Consider the following 12,813-nt stretch of genomic DNA (forward strand, 5'->3'; position numbering starts at 1 on the left):
CCACTGCCTGGAGCGACTTTTTGCCATGGGTTGAGTATGCCCACAACTCCCTTCTCAACTCATCCTCTGGATTGTCTCCCTTCCAGTGTTCCCTGGGGTACCAACCCCCACTATTCCCGTCCCAGGAACTGGAGTTGGCGGTACCTTCAGTCCAGCATTTCATCAGGACATGCAAGCGGATCTGGAGACGGGCTCGGGCTGCGCTTCACCGGTCTTCATGCAGGATGCAGAGGCAGGCCAACGTGAGACGCTCGGTGGCTCCCAGCTATGTGCCCGGACAGAAGGTTTGGCTTAAGGCTGGGGACCTTCCTCTGAAGGTGGAATCACGGAAGCTCGCGCCTTGTTTTGTTGGACCCTTCGAGATTGAACACATCATCAACCCCAGTGCTGCGCGTCTCAAACTGCCTGCCTCAATGCGGATTCATCCTACTTTTCATGTGTCGCAGCTGAAGCCTGTACGGGAGTGTGGACTGGCCCCCCCTGCCCGCCCCCCCTCCGCCGCCTAGGATGGTGGCTTGGTCTACACTGTTGGACACTTGATGGACATACGTCGCCAGGGGCGGGGTCTCCAGTATCTAGTTGACTGGGAGGGCTATGGCCCAGAGGAGCGCTCTTGGGTTCCCCGCAGTCGCATTTTGGATCCTGCTCTGATCCGCGACTTCCACCGCCAGAACCCGGGTTGCCTGGGTCGTGCGCCAGGTGGCGCACGTAGAGGGTGAGGTGCTGTCATGTCCTCCGCCTCGACCATCACGTAGGAGCAGCATTGCTCTGTTCTGCTCCTTTCTGTTCCTCAGGTGGGCGTGTGTCTCGTGCGTGTGGGCAGGAGTGGCTGGGCCAGTGCAATCAGCTGATGAGCCTCACCTGTGGCAGAGTGGCCTGATTACCTACACCTGGTCTTCCCCTATTTAACCTGGCGGTTGGTGCCACTCGATGCCGGACTGTCTTTTCACCACATCTCAGCCAGCCTCTCCAGACCGCTTCCAAGACCCACCCTGACTGCCCACCGCGCCGCTCAATGCCTTGTGGGGACCTTCCTCCCCTCTGCTGCTCCACTGCAAACTCTGAAGCTCTTCAGTTGGATTACTCCTGTTGGAGTGGAACTGCTACTCTCAAGATCTCTGTAAATAAACGTCATCCTAACCTGCAACCTGCCTCTGCTTGCTTTCCCGCACTTGAGCCTCAGATCCGTGCCCCGTAACAAGGCCAGCTCTGAAACGACCGACAGCATTTAGAAGGTGATGAAGCTTACGTGCTGGAGTCCGTCTGAGTATGGACAGCAGGTGGAGGGAGCAGAATGTAGGTCTTGGGAAGCCATGGCAAGGAGTGGTGAGGCGTGGCGAGGCACGACGAGACGAGTAGAAGTACCACAAGGCGTAAAATCTACTTTCTGGCCTGACAGAGCAGCAGAATCCCTCTGCAGCAGCAAAGATGCCTGAGGAAGAGGAAGTTGGCAGGGAGAGGTTAATGCAGGCAGGCAGAGCTGCAGTCCCCTGGTGAATGCCATCAGCAATCAGCAGGACCCATGAGACTGGGGCTGTGTCCAGATGTCCACACTATGCCCTAACCCCTCAATCGCTGTATAGTGCTGGACTACATAGTGGACTTTATAGTGCCCTGAATCCATTGGCGATTCGGACACGCAGCTTCCTACTTTTTTCCTCAGCACTGATCACGTGACCCCCGGCCGGTACCATGGTAACCAGACACACCGGTTCACGAAGACGTAATTCCACGACACAAAATTCATTTGTAATATTTTTTTGAATGTGCTCTTATTCTGCATTTTACTTTCCTTGTCATCTTTCTAATCATTGAAGAAATTCAATTCATACATTCATACATACATAGATTCGCCATGCATGAGCCATCTAGGGAACATTGATGCTCACTACTTTTCGAGATGCATTGTGAGACATTTCTAGTGCCCTTTTTTTCTATCTGGACATTCGGACAGCCCGACAAATGGCGTCTTCTCGATGTAGTGCCCTATATAGGGAACAGTGTGGACACAGCCTGAGACAGCGCTCTGCCTGCCTTAACAGAATCCTGACAATTTACAGGGGCTGTATCATGCTTTTTCAGCTATTCCAAACCCTAGTATAGGCATTAACATGGTAATAGTTTATTTTTGGCGCTAAGTAAAAGTCATTTTGTGTGAAATAAAATATTTTCTGGGGCCAATTCTGAAACCCGGAAGAGAAAATGCTCCGTTTCACTGAAAATCCGGCCTCTCCCCCTGTGGACTTTGGACTCCCTCAGGGGAGCCATCTTCTCGGTACGGGAGGGGCTGCCTTAACCTGACACGCCAGATGGACAGTTTCATATGTACGCCACGGATTTAGGAACTGAGTCAGGCAGGCCCATCTGCCAAGCAAGGTTAGGGCTACCTCTCTGAGCAGCAGAAAAACAAGGAAAGCTCAAACACACAGGCACGAAGGGAAAAAAAAAAAACACTTTGGGGGTGTTTTTGATGAGAACATAACTATACAAGAAAGTTAAAACATACAAAAAGTGAATTTTGCATGATACAGCCCCCTTAATTACAGAGAAAAACCGTTGTGAAAATAGCTACTTTTACCACTTAAGTTACTCAAAACAGCAAGAAAACACTGCAGGACAAAATTAATACATGCAAAATTGACACACGAAAACACATATCAGTGTGCACACATGTACATAAACACACACTCTCCCTTACATAGGAGGCTGTAGGAAAGTCTCTCTGTAAAGATGCTCAAAACTAATAAATGGAACTCTAGAAAAAAATCACAAAATAACTGCAGCAAGCTGTCCATGCTTTAACTAAAAAACACATCAGAATTCATAAATATAATTCTTCTATAACAGAATATTAAATAAACACTGAGCCGAATGACTGTAAGATCACAAACAGAGGTCCATGACAACGAAGACTAACACATCATTACTCCTTTTGTTGTTGATTTTTTTTTGTGCTTTTCTCTATTTTCATGCTTTGAATCTCATTCCCACACACCTCCGCCATGTTTTCTCTCGGCTGTATTTGTATTTTGATTTGATGTTTGAAATAACTGAAGACTCACCTTGTCCACGGTCGGCGTCCCCACACTGCACAGAGTCAAGGTCCCAGCATCCACAAGGAATGCTGGGTATAGGGGCTCCGTGAAGGTGGTGTGGAAGGTATGAATGAGAGTTTTGGTTTCTCCTGACAGCTGATAGAAAGACAGCGTGCCGGCCGGCCAGTCCAGAAACAGTCCCAGTCTCCTGACTCTGGACCTGAATGCTTTGGTGTGCCCCTGAGAAGCTGGTATGTACGTGCTCTTGTTGTTGTGTTTAAAGTAGAAACCTTCTAATAAGGTGCTGACATGACACCAGGACTTGTCGCTGTGTTTAAAACTCGACTTCAGCCGTTCCTTCCTCGGTATACTTTTATAGGCCACGCCGACCCTCGTGCGCCCGTTCCACTCCACCTCCCAGTAGCAGCGCCCGGTCAGAGCCTCCCTGCACAGCAGCTGAGGGTTTGTGCTGAACCTCTCCGGATGATCAGGGTACGGCTGCTTCTCCTTGGTACGGCTCACCGTCCTGCCGCAGTCGGACAGGATGAGGGATTTGTGCACCGTGTTCGGGTCCAATGACAGATCACAGGTGACTGGCAAAGAAACAGAGTTTTCAGTGAGAACAGCTTCTGCACCAACAAGAGCGCCACTGCTTCTCCTTCAGCCTGCAGAGACATTTGGAAGGAGTCCTGCAGGAAGTTTTCCTGACAGAACCTTCAGATCTTCCAGCTCTTCTGTGGATTAAATCATCTCCTAATTCTGATTCTTCACCTAAACACAAACTGTTTCAAGGACTCCCAGTTCATCAGTACTCTGATAGAACTATCTCAGGGCAACAAGCAACCACAATTTCTAAAGAGTAGCATTAAAAGAAATGAAAAGAGAAAGAAATGATTTGTAAATCTCATGAACTCAGGGCCGCACCCAGAGTTTCAGAAATACTGAAGTCCACCACTCATTATCCCCCTGCACATTAGCTACAAAGATGAAAATGAAGAGCACACGGAAGCATTTTTTTCAAACAGAAGTGACTTCTGTGTAAGTGTCTGTGTGTGAGTCCTGACAGCCTGTGACTTCCCATGCTTGAAATCCTTCTGTGATAAAAACTGCATTTGCTGTTTTTGTGTTAAATGACATCCAAGCAGCACAGGATGCAGAATCTTCTGAAACTGAAAATCTAAACCAGGGAGATTTCTCCTCTCATTTCATGCTCTGTCATAATCTTTTCACTAAACTTTGATTTGTTCTATGATTAGAACTGTTTGAACTATATACGTAATTATAAACGTTTCCATTTGACGTCCGGTAGGGAAGAAACATTCCTTCTGAACAATCCGTCTTCTCCATCAACAATGTCTTGGTCAAGTTTTTAAGTTTATCTCTGTCAGACTGGGAGGTCCTGAGTCAAGCAACTTCAACGGGCAGCAAAAAATAAAAACAAAAAAGAGTGGGCAGTGCTTCCTGGTTCCTGAGTCAATCAAATGAGAGTTCTAAAGGTTGGAGTGAAACAAGGAGCGCAGGTTTCCAAGCTTTTGGAGAACGCTGACTTTAACCAACCAAGAGAATTTTTTAAACTGGCCAATGCCTGTGAATTGTTTCAGTCCGGTTTCAAGCCTCTTCACAGCACTCTGCTCAGAAGAGGATCTAAATTCTGTCAGACTAATTAAATTAAGAATGTGTGAATATACAAAACAAATTAGTATTCATAAAGCGTTCAATATGCACACTGGTAAGTAGACGTGTTGATGAATTGAAACATTTCTAAGAGTCATTCACATTTACAAACACCTCAAATTAACCATAGATGGAAACAACACCCCTCTTCGTATTTATTTTTTCTTTACCTTTCATAGTCATGGCAAAGACAGTAAAAAAAAAGACTCACTTTTCTCAAACTGAAACACTTCTCAGCAGGTTGAAGCAAGCCAGAAAATGTTCTTTGAATGTTGGGAAAACAAACAATGAGAGAAATTGTGCCTGATGAGGTCGCCAGAGGGAAAAAAGATAGTCTGCCGTTAAAGTGCTGTCAGAAATCGTAAAGTGAACAGGAGCTGAACGAGCTCAGGGGTGGCTTTTTGTCCTCGTCTCTGGTTTCCAGAGAGTTCCAATAAATTGCGACATAAATTCATTATTTCTTTATTTTTTCCAAAAGAAAAATTCCGAGTTGTGAATCGATCCTTGGTTTTCCTCACGACGTGATCCTGCCACTGGACTAACAGTTGTCATCTCAGTCCTTACTCTGACAAGGCTTTTGTCGGTGCTTCACTGAACTCACAGGACCTGGTAGAATTCTCCAAAGGAAAAATAAATAAACCAATCACTGTATTTCCCTATTGAGAAGCCACTCTGTGAAGAGATTTTAAAAACTTCTTCTCTACAGAGCGCGTTGTTCCTAAAAAATTCTGTGAGTATTTAACAAACATTTTAATCAGCTGTCGAAGCAAACAGAGAACACATGCTGCGTTTACACCTGCCGTGACTTTCTTCATGCTTTCTATTTGTAATTTAACCATTCTACCACTAGAGTTTGTTTGTATGCATGTTTGATTCTTATAAACAGGTTTGTATGCCTGGTCTGAGTTCTGTGTCAAATTTCATTTCCCAAAGCACAAATCCAAGTTGATGAATCCCACAATTTGCCTGGAAATGCTCATACACACCCAGTGGCACACAAAACTGTGCACACATTTGATAAATGAAGGCCCCGGAGTATTTTTCCATTTTGTCCTCCATGCTCCTTTGTCTTCCAATTTTTCACAAACCTCTCAGTCCTCTCTCTCACATCTTCAGTCTCTCATCTATTCTGTCCTCTTCCTTTCTCACTCTGTCCTCCGTCTGCTGTCTTCTTGCCTCTGAACTTAACCTTTCCCTGCCTCTCTCCGCTTCTTACTCACAGGAAAATATGAAAGATAGAAAACTCACACAGATGACCGAGACTCATTCAATTTTCCCTGGGTTTTACTGTCATGGCAGACATGCAGTGGTACTTACACTGAGCGAGAAGCTGTGTGTTCACCCAGTGCTCTTCGTTATGGTCCACACTGAGGAAGAGGAGCACAGAGTGAGGAGCAGCACTCTTCACAGTCTTCCTGCTGTTTGAAACACATTGTCATGTTTTCAAGTTTTTTTTCTGTACTTCTTGAGGTTTTATGCTTTTGTTGGTGGTTCTGAGCTCCCAGACATCAACTGTGGTCTGACTAAATGTTCCTCCTTGAACAATGTGATCTCAGTGGACATGTGTGTGTCCTGCATTCACACACAGGAACTACAGGCAGGAAAAATGTGAACTCTTCACTCCTCAGTCTGTCTGATGGAGATTCAGAAGGCTCTTGTTGTTCACTATGGGACGGTATAATAAATCTGTCGTGTGACAGTGCTGCTCAGTACACCTACTTGAGTTTCTCCAGGCTGCATTCGGGGTTCTGCAGCCTCTCGGAGAGCAGCCTCACCCCCAGCTCTCCTGGGTAGTTGTAGCTCAGGTCCAGTTCTCTCAGATGTGAAGGGTTGGATTCCAAAGCTGAGGCCAGAGAGGTGCAGCCCTCCTCCGTGATGCCACAACTGGACAACCTGCAGAGAACAGGACTTATCGGGGCTGTTCCAGATGCCCTGAAGCTCCCATATTTTATCAATGGCGTCTATAAATCTGTTCAATGGCTGAGACTATTTTCTGTGTGTGTGTGTGTGTGTGTGTGTGTGTGTGTGTGTGTGTGTGTGTGTGTGTTCTCGTATTTCTATCCTTGTTGGGGCCAAATGTCCCCACAAGGATAGCAAAACGTGAAACTACGTGCCTTGTGGGGACCTTTTTCCGGTCCTAAGTAGGAGAAACAGTGTTTTCTTGACCATGTTGTTGTTACTGAAAAAAGTAAAAGTGCAAAAACATTTCTTTAGGGTTAGGCTTTGTTGTGGTGTGGGTTAGGGTTAGGGTAAGGGTCAGGGTTAGGGGCTAGACATGAATGGGAGTCAATGGAAGGTCCCCACAAGGATAGAAATACAAGACTGTGTGTGTGTGTGTGTGTGTGTGTGTGTGTGTGTGTGTGTGTGTGTGTGTGTGTGTGTGTGTGTGTTTGTGTGTGTGTGTGTGTGTGTGTGTGTGTGTGTGTGTGTGTGTGTGTGTACCTGAGGACCTGCAGTTTACATTTTGAACTTCCGAGTCCAGCAGAGAGCAGCTGAGCTCCTAAATCCTGCAGCGGGTTTCCACTCAGGTCGAGCTCCTTCAGCTGGGAGTCGGAGCAGAGAGTCGAGGCAAACACCTGACAGCATCTACTTCTCAGGCAGCAGCCGGGCATCCTGCAACCAGGACACAGAGCTGAACCCATGTTTTCACAGGACAGCAGAGCAGAAACACTAAGAAATCCAGCAGCATCATCTCAGACTGTCGGAAAACTCCCACCTCACCATCCCACTGTTTGAACGCTACAGAACAACACCATCTCACACACTCACACAAACAGCTGAACATGGAGACAGAGAAAAGACAGAACATGACAACGTTTGGAGTCATGTTTCCATGACGACTGATCATGATTGTAGGGAGCGTGTCATGTTTGTTTTTGTTCCTGTTGATAAAAACCACTGTTCTTTCTGCTGCGCCACTTCCTGCTTTGTCAGATTATATATTAACTTAATTGGTTCTTCTGCAGAACTGTTAAACAAAGCAAACAGATAATGGCCCCAGAACTACCAACGAAGCAGTGCTCCTTGGTCTACAGAAGCCTTTTAAGATTACGGCAGCAGTTGGCGCACCCTCCAGTGTGGCTCCTTTCACATTACACTCACTCAGAACCTGCTCTGTGCTCTCAGTGATTCTCAGCGAGTGTCATATTAACCTGCTGCCGGTCAGCCTGTTCAAAATCTCATCTGGTTCGTCCTAAAAACAGAAGCTGATTGTGTTCCAGTGGAGCAGACTGAGTGACTGCTGGAATCAGTGTTCATTGAAGGTCACATGTGAAAGTGATCTTGTCTCCAAATACCTGAATTCCTCCAGTTCACAGACTGGACCGATCAAGGCAGTGGGAATAAGAGTGAGCAGGGTTAACTCGTCATCGATGTCCTCACGGCTTTCCATTGTCTTGGGCTTTTCAGAAAGGTTGTCCTCGGAATGTGCCACAGGATTGTCTGCTTCATTCTGATAACTGTATCTGCAGTTATTCAGGTCCAGAACTCTCAGAGGGGATTGTTTGGACTGGAGGACGGAGAACAGCGCATGGCAAGACAGAAAATTCAGAGAGAACCCGGTCAATCTGTTAAAAAATGAACACACACAAAAAAGAAAAAAAAATATATTTAAAAAAATCACAATAAGCTGTCAATAAAATTGTATGAACTGTATGAAACATCCTTGCATGTAACACAGCATCAAAAACTGAACAATTCAGTTACTCATTTGTTTATCCTGTTGAGGGTCGTGGGGTGCTGGAGAGAATTCCAGTTCCTCAGGACGAGGACAGGGCCCACCCTGGACAGTTCACCAGTCCATCACAAAGGGACAGACAGCCACACTCACATTCACACCTATAGGGGCAATTTAGGGTCACCAATTTACCTCACATACATGTTTTTGGATTGTAGGAGGAAGAAGGAGAACCCGAAGGGAATCTACGCACATATGGGGAGAACATGCAAACTCCACACAGAAAGGCCCCGGATTGTCACGGTGCAGGGATCGAAGGACCCAAGTGCAGGCAGCACAGGTGGATCAAAACTCCTTTATTTCCAGGAACACAGGAACAAGCAGAGCTAATGCAGGTGAAGAAAACAGACAGAACACACAGACAGACCCACAAGGAACCGACAGGGGCAAGCAAGGGAAGCAGGGTTAAATAGGACAGACACAGGTGAAGCACACTAGGGTGATAACGAGGCAGGTGACCAGGCAGGAGAACATGAAGAACAGCCAGGAGATGAACAAAGGACAAAACAGGCCGTGAGCACCCCCATCTGGCCGCAGAGGTACGGGGTGCAACACAGATGGCATTTAACCTCAGCAAGTTCATTAAAAAAAAATATTAGAAGAATAATTGAATTCAGCGGTAAGAATTCATGACACACACCTCAGACTCTCCAGTTTACAGTCTGGACTATCCAGTGCAGCAAAGAGCTTGCGATGGTTATCAGTGAAGTCATGAGAAAAACACTCGACACTGAGGTCTCGCAGGTGTGAGTCTGCTGACTGAAGGGCGGAGAGGGAGGCCAGGTCGTCAGAATACAAGTGTCCATCTTTCAGTCTGAAATCAGAGCGAAACCAGAACAAACCGCAGCGTTCATATGGGTGCTTTAGGATGAATATCAAAGAAGCTGCCGTGACTCCAATAAAGGATGACTCAGATCATACTGTATGTCTCAACAAAAAATCAAATTTACCTAATTTTAAAACAAATCTAACACAAATTAAACTATGAAGAAAATCTGTTCGATAAACAATCAAAGGCGAATTGGGATATTTGCCGATTGTTTAGATGTTGTCTCATATTTTCTCACAGTTTTCAGTTTTTGACCTCAGAAAGCCAAAATGCCGGAACACCTCTGATTTGACATCCTCTAATTTCATTTGTCACATTAGTTGACATTTGGAACTGTCTTGTGATGCATCACATCTCACATAAAGAACAGAGAAGTCCAGACATCAGTGTCTCCTGTAACTTCCTCCAGTCCTCCTGGGATGACTGTCATCCACTCCCAGACCAAACACATGATGCTCTGCTGTGAAACATTATCTTTCAATCTGAAATACTTACAAAGCCTTCTTGCTGTTCTTTACATTCAGGAGAAGCTTCGGGACACCCGCAGATGGAATAAAACAGTTGGTCAGGTTTAGTTCTTCAATCACCTCTCCAGATATCTGCAGCATGGTGGACAGTACAGCGCAGTCGACAGTGGATAATGTTGCTCCTGCGTTCAGGTACTTGAGGACGTCCTCCTGAAATCGCTCCTCTTTCAGCTCAAACTTGCAAAGCAGCAGGTTCATGCACCTCTCTGCTGGGAGGTTTCCTGTGTGGAAGCTTCTCAGGTACGTCTTCATTTCCTCCGAGGTGTCTGTACTGCTCTTCGTCTCTGGTAGTAACGCCTGCAGCATCGTCTGATTGGACTCCAGTGACAATCCGAGGAAGAAACAGAGAAAAAGGTCGAACTGCCCCTTCTGGTTCTGAAGGGCTTTATCCACCACCTTCTTCTGCAGCTCCAGCCAGCTCAGGTTTGTGACGTCCTCACCGAGGAAAGACGTCAGGGTGCCGTGATCGGTGACACAGCAGTGGAACACGTGAAGAGCCGCCAGAAACTCCTGAAAGCTTAAATGCACAAAGCTGAACATCTTCTGTTGGTACAGGCCGCGTTCCTGCTTCAGGATTTCTGAGCAAAACCCACAAAACACAGAAGCTTCATCCACGTCGATGCCACACTCCTGGAGGTCATTCTCGTAGAAAAGGATATTTCCTTTCTGTAGCTGTTCGAAGGCCAGCCTGGACAGATTTAAAAGCATGTCGGCGTTCTGTGACCTTGACAGACCTTCTTTGGCCTCGTTCTTTGAGTCCTTCTCTCCATACTTCTGCTTGGAGCTCCGTGTTTGAATGAGTAAATAGTGAATGTAAAGCTCCGTCATTGTTCTGATGGTTCGGCTCCTCTCGTCTCCATTCTTCAACACCTCAGCAAGGATCCAACAAAAGATGGGGATGTGTCCCATGAAGTAGAAGCTGACCATACCTTTGAGACAAGACAGGACTTCTGTGGAGTCGCTGAATCTCTTTCTAAAGTAAATCTCTTTGTCTTGATCAGTAAAGCCTTGGACTTCTGTCATCTGGTCGATATAGTGAGCAGGAACCTGGCTGACCGCCGCCGGCCGGGAGGTAACCCAGAGCCGCGCGTTGGGCAGCAGACTCCCCCTGATGAGACTGGTCAGCAGCACGTCGACTGTGGATTTTTGATCGATGTCACTCACTCTTCCACCTCCATCAAAGTCCAGGGGGAATCTGCTCTCATCCAGACCGTCCAGGATGACCAGGATGTGCATGCTGGTGAGATGTGGGGTATTTTCCAGTGGGCTCAGTTGAGGGTAGAAGTGCAGGAGAAGCTGCATCAGACTGTACTCCCCCTGTTTCAGCATGTTCAGCTCTCTGAAGGGAAGCAGGAAAATCAGATGGATGTCCTGGTTAGATTTTCCTTCTGCCCAGTTCAGAGCGAAGAACTGAACAGCGAATGTCTTCCCGATGCCAGCAATGCCTTTGGTCATCACTGTGCGGATGGGTCCGTCTCTCACAGGGAGCTGGAAACTCTTTCTTCCTGGTGTAAAAATGTCCAGGCAGTCGATCTGATCATAGTGTCCTGTAATCTGCCCCGTCTGATCTGAGACTTTGAAGTGGTCCAGTATCTCGTGTGATCTGAAGTCAAACCTCGAGGCCCGATCAGTGATGTAGAGCCTGGTGTAGATGTGGTCGAGTCGAGAGCGGCCGTCAGACGTCCCCTCGTTTATCCACGTGAACTTGTATCGAAGGTGACTTTTCAGCCTGTCTTTAACTTCCTTCATCATGTTTTCCCCGTCCATGTCTGCAGTCTGTCGCCTTCAGGTCAGCCGTCTCTCTTATTGAGGTCGACCTGCAACCAATCAGAACAACCTGCATTTATACTGGCAGCATTTATTCAGGTTCTTCTGATTAAATAAAAAATCTTTGAATTAAATGCCAACACATGGAAATAAACAGCTGGCAGTAAATCAGCTTCGTCCTTACACACAGTTGTAGAAACAGTCTGCAGAGTCCTCAGGATGCTGTTTATCAGTGTGTAATCAATAGGGGTGTCATAAAAAAAGGACAAAATGAAATTCAAAGACGCATGAAATAATTGCACGAAATAAAAAACACGAAAGGGAGCCACGCACCACTGAGAATGATGATTTTTGATACTCCTTGCCTACTGCAGTAAAACGAAGTGCACACAAGACACACGAGCTGACGCTCCTTCGTCAAATAAGGCTGAATCCCATTTCACCCCTTAGCCCTTCCCCTTGGCCCTACCCCTCGTTTTGCGCGTTCACGTGGAGGGGTAGGAAGTGTCCCAATTGTCATTATGACGGAGGGGTAGGGCCAAGAAAGAGGGCCAGTCACCCCTCCAAAAGGAGATTCTCGAGAGGCACACTCCAAACGGAGGGGTATCGGCCGATGGCGAGGGGCGCTTGTTCTTTCAGCCTCGATCATGCCTGGCGGGCGGGGTTAATTCACTTCCGCATTGACTGGAGTGATCGTTTCCACACCCGCGCATTCCAGGCGCATTCCAAACACAACAGATAGACGATTATTTTCAATAAACTGGTTTCTTCAACACGGCCCGCCTGGAATGCGCGGGTGGGAAACGAGCGCCCCCGCCAATGCGGAAGTGAACTAACCCCACGGTCCAGGCGAACAAAACAAGCGCCCCTCGCCACCATCGCCACTGGATGACAGATTTCTCAGAAAGCCTTCCAAGATCGGCAAGATGGCGGCGTCCGCCACGAAAGACGTTGATAAATGTCAGTATTTTGTCACTTAATAAAGTTTTAAAATGTAAGAAAAACATTCTTCTTCGGCAGATAATTGTCGCATCTGCCTACGTCATCGGCAGCGGCGACTACTGATGACGTACGCGATTGTCGGAGGGGTGTCCCAATTCGGAGGGGTTGACTTTCTCCCCTACCCCTTAGCACTCCGTTTCATAGGCGGAGGGCTAAGGGGAAGGGCCAAGGGGAAGGGCTAAGGGGTGAAATGGGATTCAGCCTAAATCTGGGGCTGCAAATATTACTCGAGTACCTTTAGTA

At 47.0% G+C, this 12,813-nt stretch overlaps 1 protein-coding gene across 1 annotated transcript; it reads right to left on the minus strand.

Annotated features, from left to right (window-relative positions):
* Positions 1–205: 205 nt before the first annotated feature.
* Positions 206–11,568, minus strand: LOC115394774 (NACHT, LRR and PYD domains-containing protein 12-like). Its single transcript, XM_030100122.1, has 8 exons — positions 9,793–11,568; positions 8,006–8,217; positions 7,152–7,322; positions 6,429–6,602; positions 5,998–6,076; positions 5,669–5,675; positions 3,063–3,628; positions 206–265 (listed from the first exon to the last, which is right to left on the minus strand). The coding sequence occupies exons 1-8, from the start codon at positions 11,566–11,568 to the stop codon at positions 206–208; spliced, it is 3,045 nt and encodes a 1,014-aa protein (XP_029955982.1).
* Between the last annotated feature and the right edge of the window lie 1,245 nt (positions 11,569–12,813).

This window comes from Salarias fasciatus, chromosome 9 (genome assembly GCF_902148845.1).
Source record: "Salarias fasciatus chromosome 9, fSalaFa1.1, whole genome shotgun sequence".
In the NCBI taxonomy this organism is placed as follows: Eukaryota; Metazoa; Chordata; class Actinopteri; order Blenniiformes; family Blenniidae; genus Salarias; species Salarias fasciatus.